General features: G+C 36.4%; 1 protein-coding gene across 3 annotated transcripts in view; it reads left to right on the forward strand.

Moving 5' to 3' along the window:
- Positions 1–20508, forward strand: part of LRBA (LPS responsive beige-like anchor protein) — a 400077-nt gene that overhangs the window by 347478 nt on the left and 32091 nt on the right. For all 3 annotated transcript variants that reach the window (XM_080589383.1, XM_080589381.1, XM_080589382.1), the window contains 4 exons: positions 8846–8935; positions 12327–12504; positions 15230–15292; positions 18601–18756. In XM_080589383.1, the coding sequence (XP_080445509.1) occupies positions 8846–8935; positions 12327–12504; positions 15230–15292; positions 18601–18756 (487 nt within the window). The remainder of the gene's footprint in view (positions 1–8845; positions 8936–12326; positions 12505–15229; positions 15293–18600; positions 18757–20508) is intronic.

A 20508-nucleotide genomic window follows, 5' to 3' on the forward strand; every position in this document is an offset into this window, starting at 1 on the left:
TGCCTGATTAACAAAATAAGAATCAAACAACTGCTTAGACTAAAAATAGTAAAGCTTTATGGAAAGAGGTAACTCGTGCAAGTAAGTTCTTTGGCTCTGAGTGTTTTTTTTCTCAGTCCGGTTGTAATTCAAAGGATAGAAATTTTCAGTGCAGTCAGTTCCCTTACCTCTTCTTGCTTGACCTGTCTTGTGGATCTATCAGAGCCAGAGAGGTCTTGAGACCCCCCTGGGCTCTTTTCATTTTCATTTGTGCCTGGATGGTCAGCCTTAGATAGCTGACATATTTGTTGGCCAACATTTAAGAAGAACAAGTAATCAAAAAGGTAAACAAGAGATGGAAAAAAGAATTGTTCATAAACTATCAAAAACAACTTTTTTGAAGGGAAAGTTTTTCCTTTTTTTGTTTTTTAATCTTTTTTTTTCTTCCCTATGTGGAAAGAATGAGATATGCTAGTGTATAATAGCTACAGTTCTCATAGACTAAGTCATCGAGCCTGAATCAAACATGGAGACAAACAGTGTACAAATATTTCATTAATTTGGTATTGCTAGCATCCTTAGATTATTTGCAGATTCCTTATGCAGTCCAATCAATACCTTGTACAACAGTTGGGAAACTAAAAATTTTTGTTTGGAGTGTTTTCATTGTATTTGCAAACTGTAGTCTAGTGTGTCTAGCTCATGAATATTCCCACTGTGTCTGTAGATGGTGTATTTATTTACCAAACTGCATTATATCTGCAAATATATCTGTGTTAGTTATATTTGAAAATAGCTGCTTTGTGAGTGAGAAACCTGAGGTCATGTTGAAGATGCTTTTCCTCAATCAGTGTCCAAAAATGAAGCCTCAGTTTAACATTACATTTTCTTAGATGAAAAAAATATAATTGCAGTAGAAAACTCTGAGATAATATTTTTTCCATACTTTGAAAACAGATAGTTTGATCTTGTTATGCCTTAGTTTAAATATATGTATTAGCTTAGCTTAGCAAAATGAGTTAATTTGTTTCTTGTTCACACTTGTTACAGGTTCTAACAGGTGATCATGCAAAGGGTTTTTAAGATCACTGGATGCTGGATGTATTAACCTCCCTCATATCAAAATGTTTTATTGAATAAATAGAAATGGTATCAAATTTGGAGAAACTCCATGGAATGCTAACAGAGTGGAACAAATTGCTTTCTTCCAAAGCAAAAGGTTTTATATCAGAAAATTTGGAGTCAGCTAAGTAGCTAACTAGACTGTATGTAGGAAGCAAGTTTTAAAGATTATTCTTTGCTTTTTAAAGGGGTGAATGAACAATGCCAAAAATGGTGAAGCTTCCAGGTAATGCATATTGCAATACCACTGCTTTCTATGTCATAATTATTGATTTTAAATGAAAGCAATGAGTTATTTTCTTGAAAACTTCATTGCTGTAGTGAACAGAGAAATTAGGCAGTTTTGGTTTTGGTGATCACATAAAATGGAGACACTTAGATTTTTAAAAATTAGCCCCAGAGCTGCTTAGGATTTTGCTTGTACTGAATCCAGCATTATTTGCAGGTCTTTAAATTTGTCTCAACTTTCTTTTTAGACTCTTTCCCCTTTTTACTTTGTCAGTCTCTTTGAAGTACTTCCAGACCTGTTTTTCTAGTTCTAGTTTTTTTATCTGCCTCTTTCCAGTAGCCAAAGATTTAGGTGTTTTGAGTGAGCACATCAGTGCTCCAGACAGAGATACTGTTTGAAATTATCCATGAACCCAGTGCCTCTGAACATTATTGAGTGACATTTGTTTCTGTTGGTTGTGTCTGCTCTGTCTAACTGGTTTCTTTCAGATTGGCAGCTGGGATTACGCTGCAGTAGACGGACAGCTGCATGAACTGGAGATTTCAGTGAGGCCGTGCTAGACCTCTGTTTAATATGCCTGGAATGTATATATTCAGATTGGAGCAACTTATGCGGCCCCAAGGGGGAATCTATTTATATTTTCACAAACTGTGATTACTTCCTGTTTTACTTTAATGACTGCCATATAATTGTCATGATGGTTTGTCAGGACAAAAAGACGTAATTTTCTTGATTCTCACAGAAAATTTCCTGATGCAGTTTAAGAGCTAGGTTAGTGTTTTTATTTTTAAAGCCGTGGTGGAAGGTATCCTACTCTGTGCTCCCCTCTATACTTCTTCACGACACAAGCAGGAGAAAATACTCGTACATTGATTCTCAAAATAGCTTTAAGACAAAAAGCATAACAAAAACAAAATCCAAAAAAAGCCCAACCTCCAGGTGTCAGTGGTAGTTTGGATTTAAAAACCAGCAAGTGGTTGGACTAGTAACCTAAATTCCAGGCAACAACAGTATTTTGAACAGAGGCACAGAAGAAACTTAAAATAAATACAAAAGATGTGATTCTCACAAAGAAGCTACAAGGAAAGAAAAAAAAAAAAAGAAATCTATGCTTCATTTATATTTGATGGCTTTCATTTCTTCATTTTTATATCATTTTATTGTGTGATGTGTCCTGTTCAGTTTTGTTACACATATTCCCAATGCACTGCTGCAGACAAGGGTTGTGCACTTTTTTCTTCCTAACAGCTTGCTGGTGTACTCGTAATGTCCCCCTGTGCAGCTGTCAGTAGTATTTCTGCCCATGCTTCAGCTCTGGAGCCATGAACCCATGCTACTTGAGCTGAAGTAGTAACAGCATTAGTGGGCTACAAGAGAAATCTTTTACACTCTGTTATCACAAACGTTTTGTAGGTGTGCTTAATGATACTTGCAGAACAGTATGTAACACTTGATCTTTCTTTTCTTTATCCTTTCTTCCCTCCTCGTTCCCTTCCTCCCCTGCCATTTGTTAGATCGCAAACCTAGGAGAGGCAGTTTTCTTTAAAACAGTACATTAAGTGAATAGTTCAATTGATAAATAATTGGAATGATTCAATGAAAAGGGTCTGATTTGTGAGGTCAAAACAAAAGAAGGATTTTCTGTTTTGGCATGAAGAAATTAGGCCTCTTGTATTTTGAGAACAGTTGATGTGAGTGTGTGAATTTCCGATATGAACATTTGAGTGCTGTATTTTTTCCCTGGGTCAAGTGTAGTGCAATATCCCCAGGGCAGGTGTACAGTCAGCGAGTGTATACATTGCCAGTTTCAGAAAAGCATTTTGCCCATTTTTCACAATCTTGATCTAATGGGGATTGTTATGAAACAAGGGGAGAGGGTACTACGACAAGCTTCTCTTCTGTAATCTTCAGCCTGTTTTCAGCAATTTTATCTAATTGGTATGAATCATGCTTGTTCTCTGGCTAGTGTTATCCGGACTGCAGTCCGTGAGGAATTGAGCTAAGAACCGTACCATGGAAGCATAAGTGACTATCTGGTCATAAGAGGCTTTCTGATCACTTGTTATCAGAGCTTGATTTTAATCGCCATCCCATGGGGAAGGGAGCTAGTCGGTTAGCTGCTAAGCCATTCCGCTTCGCTGTCTGAGGGGAAACCTGTCAAATGGTCTGTGTTCTCTGGTGCTGCAAAGCAACATCTGGGTGGAAGGAGAGGGAAGACAAGTAATCATAATTGCGTATCACTCAAGCCAATAGAAATCACTGAGGAACATGTGTGTAAACCTTTTTGAATATTGAAAAGTGAGGTAGGAGCGGCAGAGAGCCAAAGTAATTATTTTTCTGAGGGCTGTTTTTTTTCTGGACGTAAATAATGGGTATAAGGATGGAGGATGAACCCCAAACCTTTCCTGTCCCTAACACACATTCTGAAAGAATATATGTCGCAATGCATGAGGTTTTTTCACCTGAGCTTTCAAATGTTTGGCATTTAAATTCTACTGATAATTGAGAGGTAACTGGAAATACTCACATACAGATATGTAAAGACACATTGACAGAAAGTAGCCTCTTTGTAACGATAAGTGTGTAACCTGTAATTGGGCGTTCAAGCTATGGGGTGCAGTTTAACATGGGTATGGTGTCTCTTAGACACTTTAGACAGTTTGGTGCTTTGTGTCTGAGCATGCATGATGAAAGCCACTCTGAGTTAGGTCTCTTTTAAGGGTCTTTAAATCTAGAGTTAAATGGTGTATGTCTTGCTTTTTAACTATACAGGCCTTCATTTCAGGATTTGAGTTCAAAACTAGAGACCGTTTCATTCTTTCTCTGTGACACTCACTGCAGTTCCCCCTCCACCCTCCCTCCCTCATATTTAATTTTATAGTTCTTTCAGACATAAACATGAAAAAAAAGCAATTTTGACTTAGTTTCTGAGTGTTGCTGCAAAGAAAAGTAACAAACATCTGTTTTTACCTTAACTGCATCCATATGTTCAACCTCCCCATCACCCTCCTTCCCAAAAAATTTACAGCCGTATTTGGTGGGTACTGCATACTGTTGAATTAACTTGCTTCACAGTTAGATTAGAGGGTAGGTTCAGAGACTGAAAAGATCTGTGTTAAGCAGTAGCCAAAAGCTGTACTATAGCTACAGCAAGTTTTCCTTTTTACACTCATTTTCTTTTAATTTGCTTCCTTATTCCCCCCTGTCCTCTTCTCAACCCCCAAGAAAAGAGGAGATAATCCAGGAGATTTTTTTACGAACACTGTATTGTGGTAATCAGATAAATTTTAACTTGTGAAATTTGCTTATGACTTCTGTGCTTACAAATTAATTAACATTTGAAATACCATGTTTGTCATATTAATACGTGGCTTGAGATGCATACTGTGTGGATTATAGTAAAGAGGTAGTTAGCTTGTTTCATTTTATTACTTCTTGTTGTAGCATCTGGAACAATTCTGGCCTTACCAAAGTTTTGTTTTTGTAGAGGATTAACAGGAAGAAAGCTATTTTACTGAGATATTTGAGAAGCAGTGAAACAAAATGTTGAATGATATTATCTTTTACTTTGTGGTGTGCAGCATGCTTTCAGAGATTGTAGAAGTAAAGGTATCTTTCAACAAAGGTTATTCCTTTCCAGTTATACAGTGCCTCCAATAGATAGAAAATTTCCCAAATATTTGTGCCTATAGTAATCAAAACAGTTGTACGCTTCTAAGAGATTCAGCAATGTCAGAATACATACCCTTCCTCTGCCATTAGAAGAGGCTGGCCGTCTCTTAGTAATGCTGACTAATGCTATTAATGCATCTTTCAAGAAAATGAAGTTAGAAGCTGGGCTATAATTTCTTAGAAAGTAAGTTGATGGCTTCTTGACCCATGATCATTTTATTGTATATTCTCTGGTAAGTGGTAGGTCCTTTTCCTTTATCTTAAAGGAGATAATAATTATCTCTCTGAGGAAAGTATTCTGTGCTCCTAACTTATTTTCTTTGATAGGTTGAATAAAAGTCTGAGTGACATCTGGTGACTAAAATGCCCCCATATTTCTCTTTCTCATGTTATGTAAATTGAGAGAATGTGGATTGATTCTAGCTTCACCACCATCGTATGTTTCTGCTGATGGAGGGAGGTCATCTTGCATCTTCTGTATGTGATCCTTCTGACTGAGACATCATCAGAACATGTACTGTTGACATCTGGATAGACTTTGAATACAATCTGTGACAAGGAACTAATCATTTGGGGGAGCTAGTACAGTGTCTTGGTCAGCATGAAGAAGTCATAAAGAAGTCTTGAAGCTAAAGAAAAAAATCTTTACATTTTTATTAGTAATGAAAAGGAATGCAAGGAGGTTTTCTGCTGAAGTCCAGCTGCAATGTCTAGACACAATTGTTCAGGTGTTGTTGCCATGATTTTTACTCGAGTTTTGCAAATTTCTGTTGGATCTCTGAAGATGTGTGGTAAAGGGAACATACAGATACCATTATCTGTGCCTGTACTCTCTACAAATCTGATGTTTTATCAAACTTTTACCTGTGGTAGGATGTGATCCAAATGTAGATTTTCCTATTTCCATTGGCTGAAAGAGAAAGATCGTTTCAGTGGGCTGTTGTATTCCTAGAAATTCATGTTCTCTTAAAGTATGTGAGGACCAAATGGAAGCTAATGAGTCTAGAAGACTTGTTTGTGCCTAAACTGTAAAACCCAAGCTCAAGTTAGATTATAAACATGGATGTGGAAACAGACTGTTACATACAGACTGAAAATCGAGAATTTTTGGTCCCCTAAGATAAGCTTTGGCAAAAACATTGTCCCATTGGTCAGCAGTTTGTGCTGATGGAACACCAGTTGTGTGAAAATAGGCAATGGCTATTTACTTGCAGGATGAGCAGAATATTTTATACTTCTTTTTAAGATCCCAAAGGGATTATCCTCTGCACTAAGGCAGGCTGGGAGATGAATAGCTGTTCTGCTGCTGCAGTGTGGTCTGCTCATCTGATAATGATGAGCATCAAGTGTGTGAGTAAGCAGTGGAATCATAACTGTGTCTCCTCCAGTTTTTAATGGATGGTGGTGAGTTCCTCAAGGTCTGCACATTGAAAAATAGTGTTGTGACCACTGATTTTTCATTGACTGAAGCAATTTTAACATCTGATTTTTGTTCTACATCAGTATGTGCTCTTGTTATGATTAATGTATTTGAAATGCTCTGCATTAATACGTTCCTGTGCTTAATTTTCCCTTTCTTAGTACTGGCACTATGTAAGTGAGTATAGTTTGTAGAAGTAGCACTGGAAATTAAAGGACACAGCAGATTCAATGGGTATCACAAAACTCTGACTCTCTTTAAATGTGGAATATGGGACATTTGGGAATGCAAGTTTCTATATTGATTCTAAGTCCATGTAAAAGCAAGTTAACAAATCTGAAGCTTATTATTTCCTCATCTTATCAATTCTATTTTCAGCTCTATCTAAAATAAATGCATGGGAGTTGTGCTTCAAAAAGTATTTTATTCATTTTGAGTAATATGTAGGAAATATGGAGAAATAAATAGATTTTGTAGGTTTGCCCTAAAGATTTTAATGTGCACAGAATAGCTTGCATCCAGGACTGTCTGCATTTTGCATCTTATATTCTTCTGGTATCACTTTCATTGCAAAACAGAATTTCAATTTGCTAGTAAAAATATCCACTTAATCTGCAAGTAAACATAGGTAAATCTTTTAATCTGGAAGCCTTCAGCTTTTTACAGGTAGCGTAGAGCTGCTGATCAGTAAGATGTTGCTTTGTTATTGCCACATGTCTAAAGGGACCTCCAATTCTATGCCATTGTGATTCCCTTGATATCTCAAGTCACAACAACCCAGATTTGAATTTTAATTTAGGATGTTTTGTCACTAGGAAGGGGGCTCTGATGGCCTTACTGAGCTTTAGTGTTTCATGAAATTGTGATACTGCTGTTCCTCAAAAAGTACTCCTTGAATTTCAGCATTTGTATGGCAGATTACACCGAGCTTTTGCTAAATTTATGTATTCACCAGTTCTTTGAAGATTAAGGTGCTTTCCAGAATGGGCAAGAGTCTTATAATCTGACCATAGAGCAATTTGAAGTCCTATTCTGATGAGTTCAGGTATTTCAAAAGCCCTACCAAATGTACTGTTTTGGATGGCACATTTCCTATCTCAGAGCATTATTATTTTGGTGATCTGAAGGCCTCAGGTGCATTCTACTTTTGATGTTATTCCTGTAACAGGAGATGACTGTGTTTCCTAGTACTAGGCTTTATTATTAAGTAAAATAATTGATTTTAGGAATAAGATGAGTGTTGAACCATGAAAAAGAAGAATCTCAGAGAGAAAGAACAATCGTGCTATAAAAGCTAAAAATAAGCTAGTGTTTTTGTGTTCTACCATTCAAGTGCCCCGTTTATAGCACTTTACTGAAAGGCCTGATTTTCTGATTTTTAGGACTTGCTAGTAGTGCCTCACCTTAGGTATTCAGCATTACTAGACACTTTTGGGAATGTAGGGCTCGATGCACCAAGCAACACAGAGAAATTGAAGTATCAGCCCGTATGTGAGCTGATAGCTGACAGCAACTGCAAGGTAATTTTACTTAGTTTAGCTCACAATGAAATAAATTAATCTAAAATGAATTACTTGAGATTTTCTGTAGGATTAGCATGGTCCTGTGGCTATAGTTCAGCTGCTTGGCTGAGAAAAAATAACTTGTTGAATTTTGGCTGCATGATTTTAATTTGAACCAGTGGGCCAATAGGTGGAAACATAGAAAACAAGTTGGGCATCTATAGGCAAGAGGTATAAATAAGTTCACACATTTAAAAATAAATAACTTTATGAAATGGCAAAGCATTAAATGGTATCTTCATCTGTGCCCTATGAAGAAAATGATACAGCATGCTGCTGAAGATACAGTGAAACTTAAAAAAAAATGCTGTATTATATCGTCACATTCCCCTTTAGTTACATTTAATACTAGTCTTGCTGTTGGTTTAATGAATCCTTTTTTTTTTTTTTTTGGATAAAAATGAAAATTAAAAAAATAGTTTGCTGTAGCTTTCATTGCAGTTCTTGCTGTTGAAACTAGGCGATGCAGTTTAAAACGTAGAATGCTTAATACGTAGAGAAACTTTTAAAAAATTAACTTTTGTGTCTGAGTTATGATACAAACAGGATAAGCCAGTGTTAGAAAGGAAAAATGGAGCCAATAAAGAGGGTTTCTGATTATAATAGCCGGTTTCTGTTTAATATCATTGAGCAGGATGAGGTTTTGCAGAGTTTCTCATGGAAATAGCATCCACAGTACTAAAATGATTACCTCATTCTTAGTACCAGTGCCAAGCACTTAGCCCCACAGTGAACACACGGGGTTGATTTTCAACATGAAACAAGCCAGAAGTGTGGAATGACATTTTCAGGTGACAGTTATGGTTCTATTGCCTGTAATTAGCACCTCTTAACATGCAAACCTGCCTGTGCCTTTTCCAGGCTGTTGAAGCTCAAATACGAAGTTTTGGACAGACCCCTTCCCAACTGCTCATAGAACCACATCCTCCAAGAAGTTCTGCCATGCAGGTGGTAAGTACCACGTTAACTCTTTGCGACCTGCCATTTCGTTCACTTCCTTTGCTATTTTAACGTTACAGTACCTGCTACTTTGCATTTCTTTTATGTGGTCGTGGACTTCTGTTATTAAAAAGAGCAGATGAGTTACGAGTTTGTAGGACTGTGAATGTATGCAATGCTTAACTATTCTTTTATTTATTGCTGGAAGGATTTTATTGATTTCTAGTACAGACCTTTTTTGTCAGTGTAATCTAAGAACACTTCATCAGTTTATTTTGTTAATACCATACCTGTACAGGTGAGAGCCAGTCATCATGGAGACAATTTAGTTAATCTTTGGCAGATTCCCCAAGAAGCATGGATTTAGGAGGTGGAACTTCCTTGTCTTTTCCCCCAGGCATAGGTTTTCCCCTAAAACCAGGATTACTAGGAATTCATGAGCTGAAACTTACATAGCAAAGAATGTGACTAAATGTGTTTTGCAGTAAAGCTAGGGTGATAAAATCCAGGCAGTGAGCATTAGCATGCTTTCCCTTTTACCTCTACTTGTGTCTAATATAATTTTATTATACAAACTATTATTTTATTACTGATTACTTTCCATATCATGTTGTGTGCAGTCCTTGGGTCTAAAATATCATTTGTGTTGTCACAGATCCAGAACTAAGTATGTTAAGTGATACTGTGACAAGTGGAGCAAATGGTTTGCTAATTCACAAGTTTTTCAAAAGGTTACATTCCCTTATTGTTAAGATGGATGTTTTATCCTGAAATATATATTAAAAAAAAAAAGAGAGAGAGAAAGAAAGACATAAAGAAAGAAAGGAATTTTCTTCATGTATGTTCTGTAAAACATGATCTTTATGTCCTACACAGGCAGACTGAGGTTATTAGATTAAAAACATATCAAAAGTTCAAATGGTTTTAGAAAACTTACACAAAAATCAGAAATCTGTCCAAAGTAGCTTACAAACCTTGCAATCCAAGAGTCTAAGAAATGAAAACTTTGTCAAATTGAGCTACTAGCCTTTCTCAAATGCAAATATATAAAGGTGTTGGGCATGAGGTTTGCTCAGCTGACTTTCCACCCCAACACCGTTTGTGCAGCATGTGCACATTACCCTTTGACAGCTGTGCTGTAGACTGGCTTTGCCCTCGGATCCCATGTACTGTATGGACAAAGCTGACTGTGCTGTTTTGTGATCTGCTGGCCCTTTGCACCTCCCACGTGGTGTCCTAGGGAAGGAGAGGGCCAGCAGACCAGTGCAGTGACCTGCAGGGTATGCAGCCAAGGGGCTCTCTTTCAGAAGAGCTCTGTCAAAAGAGATCTCGGGGAGCCCAGGCATCCTCATCATACGTCTATACGCTGGATGTGACCCTCTCTGTCATGATACTGTGTACCATGCACTTGCGGTAACTTATGGAGACTTGTTTCAGTAAGAGGAGGAACTTGAGAAGCTGGTTGTTGACGTGTTTGTCAGACCCATTGTTAGATAAATAGATCTCATGCCAGAAAGCAGTCTGTGTGGTTTGATCATAGTATTTTTCATGATGCTGAATTAGTAAAGATTTAGTCTGTAATGAAAAAATTGATTTTTGTGAAGTAAACTGTTTCTAACTACAGTGTTTTTTTGGGCTGAGGTACACACAGAAACAAAAACCTTAATTCTCCACTTGCTTTGACCAGTTTTGTGGTTATTAATACGTGATTTTATAATAGCACTGTAGTAAGCGTTTTACAAGTAGTATTCCTGGAGCTGAAATACAGTAAGGATGTTTTCCCTGTCACAATTCTAAATTATTTATAGTTGTATTTTTTCCTGAGTTTTCTGTTTCCTTGTGTGTGCACGTATGCATGAATACAACCGAATTGAAAGCTACCACGTGCTGTGTTAAGTGCACAAGCCATAATATACACCAGGTGTAGTAATTAGCAGTCACACGAAGGCTGCCTATTTGTCTGGGTTTGCTGCTGTTGCTGTATCCCCTTGTGTTTTCAACCATCAGATAGCTGGATTTAATTGAGGCCACATCAGATGAGGCATTACTGACACCTTTAATTGAATGAGCATCCAGGGAGGATTAACTCATAATATTGATTGGCTTTTAGCCACTTGCTCAGAAGGGTGTCTGGGTAGCTTATTAGTTGCTTTTATTTACACCTTTATGCAAAGACTGTAAATAGGAATTCATAGAGCAATATGTTTTTCTAAGTACTCTTAATAACTTTTTAAAAAGGAGTGATAATAAAAATGCAAATCTATTTAATTTTTTTATTAGTTCTGTATAAGTATACATTAAATGTATGTAGTTACATACACATATATGTAATGAAATATTGCAGGTGGAAAATAGCCAAGAACACTTCATTTGTGTTCTAATTCAGTTTCTAGAAAAATACAAATACTAGAAGAATACAAATACAATATGGCTACTGGTGGCTAGGATGGTTGTATTTCTACATCTCAGTGGAGTTCTCTTTTTTAGGTACACCACGCAATTGCAAATCCACTATTATTGCATTTGCTTTTCCTCCTTATGCTTGACATCCAGCTCTCAGGTCCCTGATATTTTGATTCGACATTCACACTGTTGTTAGAGATCTTAGTTAAAAAGGTTATTAATCTTTTCAACTTATCAAATGAAAAAAACTAAACCCTAAAAATATCATGGTGAAAATGAGAGTCTGGATTCATTCCTTCCCATTAGTATTTCTAGAAACAACACAGGATAGTCTGTAATCACGTCCACCTTATATTCTTTACAACTGCATTTAATTATGTTTGTCCTTTGAAACACATTTGCAGTGAAATCTTCTGCTTTGCATTCATAAATCTTATTTTTGTACACCAGAAATATATACAGAGCATATATCTAGTCTGTGTGTGTATCTGTTTATTTTAATGTGCTTTTATGTTCTCATCTGGCTTGTAAAGAATTGTAGTCTGCCAATGTAATGCAACTTGAGACAATCTCAGGGAGCAGGAATTTCTTTTGCTTACTCTTTTTTTGTTGTTGTTGTTCCCTCCTGGTTTGGCACTGCTTTCCTTGACATGCTATCTCTGTAGATATATATGAAGGAGAATTCTTTTGGCAGAGTTAGGTGATTGGAAACTTTTGGTTTAATCTTCAGTGATCTGGAGCAAAGCCTGTATTTAGACACCCCTGTTCAGCAAGGCAGTCAACTTAATTGTGTACATAGAGAATTTCTACCTAAAATGGTTGTTTCCACAAGCCTCTTCACTATTACTGCATTTGCTTTTCACTGCAGCTGCTTTTGGATCTTGTGGGTTTTAATGCAGTCTTCCTTCTCTTGTCCTGTCTTCTCTTCTCCTCCCCATGTTTTCGTTTCCCATGTATTTGGGTTCTTGTTGTGTGCACTCAACAGTATCTCCTCCTGCAGAGTCCGTTGATGTTCACAGACCAAGCTCAACAGGATGTTATCATGGTTCTAAAGTTCCCATCCAACTCCCCTGTCACTCATGTAGCAGCCAACACCCAGCCAGGTCTGACCAACCCTGCTGTGATCACTGTTACTGCAAATAGGCTGTTTGCTGTAAACAAGTGGCATAATCTTCCTGGTAAGTAAATTAAAGTAAGTAGCATAAGAAACCACTGCAATCAGGCAGTACATCTATTGTCTGCTTCAAAATTTGCTGCCAAACTGTTTTAAATTTAAAGTGTGAAGTGCAAGCCCCGTTGTGGCGTGCTCTTCACATATGGACTTAGTTTCTCCTTAAAAAGGTAATCTGAACTATTGAATAGTGAGATGTGTGGCACACAAAAGGTGTGTAACAACAAACTGTTTCAAAAAAATCTCTCCATGTCATCAAGAAATAAGCAGGAAGACAAAAACAGTATATCACTGCTTGATCATAATAAACAGTCGCACTATTCCTCTTCAATTTACTCTTTAAACAGATGATGGAAACCTGCACCACATCACGTCAGAGAGAAGTTTTAAAGAATGCAGAATTTGGCTGAAGTCTTTTCTGCTATCTTTTTCTTGTTTATTATAAACACCATATTCTAATGTTAAAGCCACTCAATGAGAATTACAAGATAAAAATATGTGGGAAGTCAGTTTCTTCTGTGACTGAAACGTCCTAAAGTTATTAGGTGCTTATGTATTTGTCAATATGAAAGGAAAACAACATATCCATTAGCATAGCAATCAATCAAATTCATTATACTTTAAAAAATGTGTTGGACTTGAGAATATAGCCATTCTATTTTCAATTCTAAAGGGACTCATCCTCTTTTCTCTAGCTATGACAGTTTCAGGCCCAAGCCCTGAAAGGTAGTTTTATTTCTGTTCTGTGCAGTAAATCTGGTCAAAAGCTTTTCAAAAAAAAAAGGGGGAAAAAAAGAGCTTCTACTCAAATAACTTACGTAGAAAATATTTGCACCAAAGTAATACTCACATCACTAAAATTCCTGCTAAGGTATCTGATTACATTTTGAAAAAAGACAGATAACTCCCATGCTTTTTCCTGATTCTTACAAATTACCTCTCAACTTTGTGCAAATAGAAACATCTATGTATTATTTCACCCACCCAAGAAATGCTTAAAAAGAAAGGCGGGAAGGAAGGGGGGAAGGGAGGCTTGTCTAGATAACATCGTATGAGCAAGAATTATTTACAGGGCTCTTGACATTTGTTTGAAAGGAGGATGACAATATACTCCCATACCTTGGATGTGTGACCGTGGGCACATAATACCCAGCCTTTTAAAAATGTCTCTGAGGATGTGCCACAGTCAAGGGAAGAGAAAAGATTCTGAAGTGGTAGGAGTTGATTTTGACTTCCTCATAAGCCTGCTGGTTGGCCATCTGTGAGAAAGCAAGCAACTGTTGAGAGTAGCAACTGGTTTTTGAGTGTAGTAATCAACTATTATGAGTTGAACGAAACCTTCACATATTGTTATTTTTCCCCTCTCTTCTGAAAGGGAGGACAGTAATCTGTGCTTTTGAGTCACTATTTTTTTTATTTAGAGATATTTTATGGTTGTCATGCCTTTATATAATTCTTGAGAAAGCCTACAGTTCAAAATAAAAACCCTGATACCAACCGAATAAAAACCAGAACCCAACAAAAAAACACTTCACCCCACCTCTTTGAGAGCACACTGATCAAGCCTGAAGGCCGTTAGTGGTATACCACACTTAAGAGATCCGGATATGGACACCTGAAACTAGTCTTCACTATTGTTGCCTTCAAATTTTATACCAAAATAGGATTTGCTGAGGTTACAGGTCAGGTATCAGTACTACTCTTTATCTCCTGCTGTGGGCTGAGCATTGTCTTTACTAGTGAGGCATCGTGGTAAGAACGTTAAGTTGCCAAGTAACTAGTTGTCGATGTGTATTAAAAAAATTGTTCCTGCTTTTGTAGATGAGTTTGGTGGCTTTGCTGATGTCTAATGGCACTAGTACCCAACAGAGGGCCTCTATTTTGTCATGCAGATTTCCTGTTTTGTTCTGCTTTAGTGTTTCATCACAGCAGAACCTTGACTTCCCAATTGCTCAGGAAACTGTTCAGTTGATACTAATTTTTATATTAAGCTATGGAGGATAGTTAGAAAAATCATAGATGTAAGTATTCAGCCATTATGTTTTGTTCCACTTGCAAGAATGTCTTGGGCTGTTTGGTGGGAGTTGCTTGTTTTTAGCAAAGCTGTGGAAAAAAAAAAGCCTTTTTTTTTTTTAAGCACTGAAAGAAAATTCAGGAGGTAAACATCTTGCTGGCATGTCAGGTGCTCAGATGAAATGTAGGTCTGCAGAATTATATATAAACTTCTATGCAAAATTGCAAATAAATGTTTTTCGGTGATACACAATTCCTTAAATACTGTATGACTATGAGATTTCCCTGTCTGCATCATAAACTGACATATTAAAAAAATGTCCTTTGTGCTTTACTTGTTCAAAGCAGTGCTTTAAAAAGTAAAGGAGAAAACAGTATTTGCTACAGTCAGCAGATGGTTGTCACATTTTGTTTTCAGTGCTCTTTACCACTTAATTTTGTTTTGTTGCGACAGGAGAGGTTGCCAGTAAAGCATCTGCTAGAGCTTATGGCTCAGGACCGGAGCTGCTGCTGATGGCATACATTCAGAATAGCACTAATCTAAAATAAATGTTTAATAAGCAGCCTGTGAAAGCACCTGGATTTTTTTTTTTTTAATGGTGCAGAAGAATCTTGGATGGTTAAAAAAAAAAATGGACATAATTTTGATGTACAAAATGTATGTGGCATCACATATTAAAAAAATGCAGAGTTTTAAAATCTTCTTTCCTGAATTCCAGCTCATCAAGGTGCTGTACAAGACCAGCCTTACCAGCTGCCAGTGGAAATCGATCCTCTCATAGGTCTGTCACTTCCTTCTCTCTTTGCGATTCATTAAGCTCTGTATGGTGGCCCTGAAGTGTAGATTACGGTTGTTTTTCACTTGCTGGTTGCTGGGAATGGAATTTTCCTGATAAACCATTTGCATGCAAATTGGAATGCAATGAGCTGTGGCTATGCTGGTATTTCATCAACTCCCCCTCGTTGGTTTGCCTAATTTGAACAGGCCTAGGACGCGTGTCAGTGAAAATTAATATGGATGCTGTAATAATGTGTGATTGAGAATGTGCATGAAGTACTGTCAGGATAATATTGGATCTTTTCATCACTCAGACTTGTTGATGAGCAGGAGCGAGGCACGTTATGATGAATTGGTGCACTGGTAATGTGATGGAGCTCCTTTGCTGAGGAAATTTTCATAATAACAGTGGGGTTCTTAACTGCACCGTGTTGTGAAAAATAAAACCATGGTGCCAGGGTTTCATCATTAAAGGAGATCAATCCTTTCTTCATAGACCTGCTGTTCAGGCAGAGGGGATTAATGTGTAATTGCAAAGCGGTTTCAAAGTTGAAATATATTGCCCACTCAGTTTTAGTATTGAGATATTAGTATTCATTTTTCAAGGGTATTGCATCTTTTGATCACCATCACTAGTTAAATTTGTGTATGTTTTTCTTTTATTAAAAAGGGGTGGAGGAATGTCTAACTTCTATTTAATGACTCAGTGTAATAGATTCAATTCATGACTTTTTATTATAGAGGTTTATTAGTTTATATAGAGCTGATTTTTCTATTAGCATGGTTAGAGTTTGGTCAGTTCTTTCATAGCAGCCCCATACTTTCGGGAGTGTATCCTTGACTGTAACTTGGGAGCATGTAGCCTGGCAAATGGAGCCTTCAACGTGATCAACACCCGAAAAGTCTTTACAACCTAGCTCCCAAATATAAACAATTGCACAACAGTTCACAGGAGAAAAAAAAGAGATTTTTTCTTTTTTTCCCCCCAATTATATTACAGTACAAACTTAGCTCTGTTTTTTAAACTGTTAATGGTAATTTAAGTGAAAAAGAACTAAAGCAAACAAATATAAAAGCATGGAACAGAACAAAAATGAACTTCTTTAGATAGGGTGGAATGAGAGTTTTGTCAGCCAGTGAGAATTAATTTCAAAAACAAGTATACACATCAGTAGGAACTGCATAGTATTGGTCTATAGATATAGACTGTTGCTGTGTAGCCATTTTGCTAGATAAGCTCTATGATAATTAAGTCAGGAACACTCTGGGCATATTAAACCATTTTACAGAGCTGATAAAATTGAAATGTTTTCCAAAAATTTTTTGAAATCAATTCCCTCTGAATAATGGAGTAATTATAATTTATAATGAGTAAAACATGTGCTGTAACTCTGTTTTCCTTCCTGAAATAGATTTCATCCAAAAAAATGTTTAGAGCAGGAAATGTGTATTCTTCTTTAAAGCCTGCAATCAAATAGATCTTAACAACAAATATCACAGTAAAAAAATCCAAACCAGACAACAAATCACACTGAGCCTGATGATTTTTCTACCCTTTGTGAAGAACGAATTTCTTATTATCATTTGCATTTTTCACAATTTTCAAGATTAAAATACCATTTTTAGGCATATCTTTACTTTAAAATATACTTTTCTTTGGTGTAAACACCTTTAAAATTAACATTCTGGGTTCTGAAAAATGTTTTAAATTCTCTTCATACAATAGATCTCAAGTCAGCCTTGTGATTACAGTGGACATAGTTTAAAAGGTTTAAAGGTTTCTTTGTCACTGTTAAGTAGCATCATTGGGTACAAGCAAGTAATTATGTAGATAATATTAAAGGTTCTTAATTGTGGCTAGACACATTTACCTAGAAATGGCACCTAAGAGGACTACAAAATTACACTTTTATGGTTATAGCAGGAATCTTGTTGCTGTCTTAGTCATAAGGAGGAATTCATGCTTTCCTAATTTTCCAGTTGCACAGGAAGATATAAAACAGTAACGTCTGAAATGATGTAGATTATAGACCTCTTTTTTTAGGTGGAAAGTCTTCAAAGTCTTAACTATACTGAATACATTGATCTGAACGTTTCTTTGGTTTCATTTGCCATTATTTTGTCACAGTAATAAAGAGCGCTTCACTGTGCTTTTATTAAGCACTGTTGTTGCTCTTTAAGTGGTCCCTGCAGTGATCAATGCCGTGTTAAGTGTTACCTGCACAGCAAGTAACAGTACCTTACAGAATTATTTGCTACCAAGATGGACAACACAGTATCAACATTTTATACATAATGAAAGCATAAATAAGTTAAGGTTTTGATAGAGAGTAAATGGAATAAGCGCAAAGCTTAGGGGATGGTTAGCCTCTGAAAATAGAAAGAAGATTAAGAACAAATTGTCGAGAAGAACACTGGACCAGTACAGAGACAGGGCCCACAGTCCACCTGGAATGGAAGTGATCATGCTTCGAGCAGTTGGCAGACAAACCCAGGCTAAGGAGAACTTACTTACCTGGGATGGGGGCCAGGTTCCCTCAAAAACAAAGCATATTAAAAGTTCTCCTTACAGAGTAGGATTTTCATGGTACATACCTATTGGGACCTATATAAACATACATAAATGCGTCAATTAATAAGACAAAATATAATACAAAAATATGTTCCTTTATTACTGTCTATTCTGTTGGTTCACAATACAAGATTACATGGAAAAAAACAAAAAACACAGCAGGTGACCAAAGTAGGATAAATATTATTTCTCAGCTCTAAAGCAGGTTGTGGATATGAGCTCATTAATTTTTGTGCAGTGCTCAAAATGTGTGAAGTGCTCTGTAAGAGCCTGGTAGTAATATTTGTTGCTGTTATTCTTTTTAAATTACAATGCTTGCAATGAAACACTACTTGTATACAGTTTTAAAATCATAAGTCTGTTCTTTGCTGCATTGGAGCCACTATATAGCACTGTACATACACATTTTTAATTTCCTATGCTAGAAATTTTGGGGTGGGAAGCTTATTACATTTTTATATATTTTTCATTTTTGGAGTCTTTCATTTATATTTGTCAGTTACATTTTATTTAAAGAAAGGATTTCCTCTATTTTAGAATATATAGTACTAGGAATTATCATTGTTCCCAGAAGTGTAATTAGTATTTTATAGTAAAAACAGAAAGAAAATATCCCTGCCACAAAAACAAGTAACAGCAGTAAGAAATAGTTTCGGTGTGAGCATAAAGATTCTAAAATGTGCTTTTGTTCTTTGTACGTGGATGCTGAAATTTCTTGATTTCTGTGTCTTTCTGTTCAGCCAGCAATACAGGTATGCACAGAAGGCAAATCACTGACCTTTTAGACCAAAGCATTCAGGTACATTCCCAGTGTTTTGTCATCACCTCTGATAATCGTTACATCTTGGTCTGTGGCTTCTGGGACAAGAGTTTCCGAGTTTATTCTACTGATTCAGGTAATGTATTTTTAAAATATGGGAATAGCCTGAATGATTTTCTGTTCATCATCATCCTGCTGTTTCAAATAAAGAAAGAATGGGGAGGGTGAGAGGGGGTGGGAGGAGAGAGTAGAGTGTGTTTATTCACCTACTGATAAATATTTGTCAGATCTTTTCTTTCTGCCTCTACTGTGTATTGTATACCATCGTGTTTTTTGTTGTTGTTGTTTGTTTGTTTTTGTTTTTTTGAATGATGGCAGACATAAGACAAGGAGCTCTTATTTAGCCATAGCATCACACTTCAAATCCATATGACTGTGTGAGAGGCGTGCCTGCTGTTACACTGTAGTTTCACAAGTAAATGCCTCTAATGGGTTTTTGTGAAGGTTGGTGTATGAGGAGAATTAACTGTACTTAAAGCACTTACTTGAATTTAACTCTGGTTGGCTTTAAGCACCAGAGATTTTCTTTAAGGAAATACAGGCAAGCATCACAGAACAAGTACAAACCCTTCTACCTTAAGTTCGAAAATGAAGTCTTGAAATCTGGCAAAGGAATACTCATGAAAACCTTTGAAAGCTATGGTATACTAGAAAAATTGATCTGGAGCTACTGAATTCTTTTGTATAACATAAGCTGATCAAAGTAATGGGTAGCAGTAAAATTAGTCTGTCAACCGGCATGTATCCAAACAGTTGAAGTCACACATGTATCATGCTAAATAGAAAAGAATCCTTGAGTGAAAGAGCTGCAGGAATTTAAATGCTATGGAGCCCCCAGAAAAAAATAAATATGATTTTTTCCCTTTCATTATCTTATAATGGGAATAGCGACCTCACTGCAAGGTACTTCTTTGGGATTAATGACCCGGTGTGGTTAATATGTGTGTGTGTGTGTGCCATCAAGCTTTCCAATAAGTTATTAATCTGCAGGGAATATCCTACGTGTTTGTCATCATTTCTTAAATACATTAGTTAATGGAGTTTTTCACACTTGGCAAACCAAAATATTTTACAAAACAGGATGGTCTTTTATGCAAATCTGTTAAGACTAAATCTCATGGCATATTTTAGCAGTACAGCATATCTGTCATTTTTGCACTCTTAAAACCTTAATATAAATGAGAAGTTCCATTTCCTTTATGTTGACTGGCTACAATTCATTATACAGACATCTGGTTAGACCTGTTTTAGTTTAATTTTCTCACTGATGAAAATAAATTTTTGTGAAACCTGTGAATTTAAAGATCTCCAGAAAATTTAGTTAACTACAATAAATAGTGTATATCCTTGATTTATATTAACAGATAGCTTTCTTTTGATGTTGGAGGATTTATTTTATCTTATATCTATGGAAGGAAGCTATATTATTTCACCTGTATCAGTCTTAACTATGCATACTTCATTAAGTTATGCCCTCTGTGTGTAAGTCAGATATGCTAGGCACCTTGATACTAGCATAACTAATTATGATATAAAGCAAAGCACAGTTGTCAAAAAGGTTGCAAAAAAGTTGTCTTTTGTGTGTCTCCTGTTTGTCTATATAGCAACTCTAGCTCTAGCTTAAATCACGTAAATTCAGTTGTAGTTTATTTTGCTTGGAATTAAAATGAGAATAGAGCAGTGAAATGCTTACTCTGAAATCAGCAGAACAGCAAGGGAGAAAGGTGATATGATCAGTAAAACATATTAGCAAGTTATCACAAGAGTTGAATTTAATTATATTTTAGCTCTTACAGGAAAAGAGGACCTTTCTCCTATTAGATTTTGG

Source organism: Anser brachyrhynchus, assembly GCF_964034855.1.
Source record: "Anser brachyrhynchus genome assembly, chromosome: 4".
In the NCBI taxonomy this organism is placed as follows: domain Eukaryota; kingdom Metazoa; phylum Chordata; class Aves; order Anseriformes; family Anatidae; genus Anser; species Anser brachyrhynchus.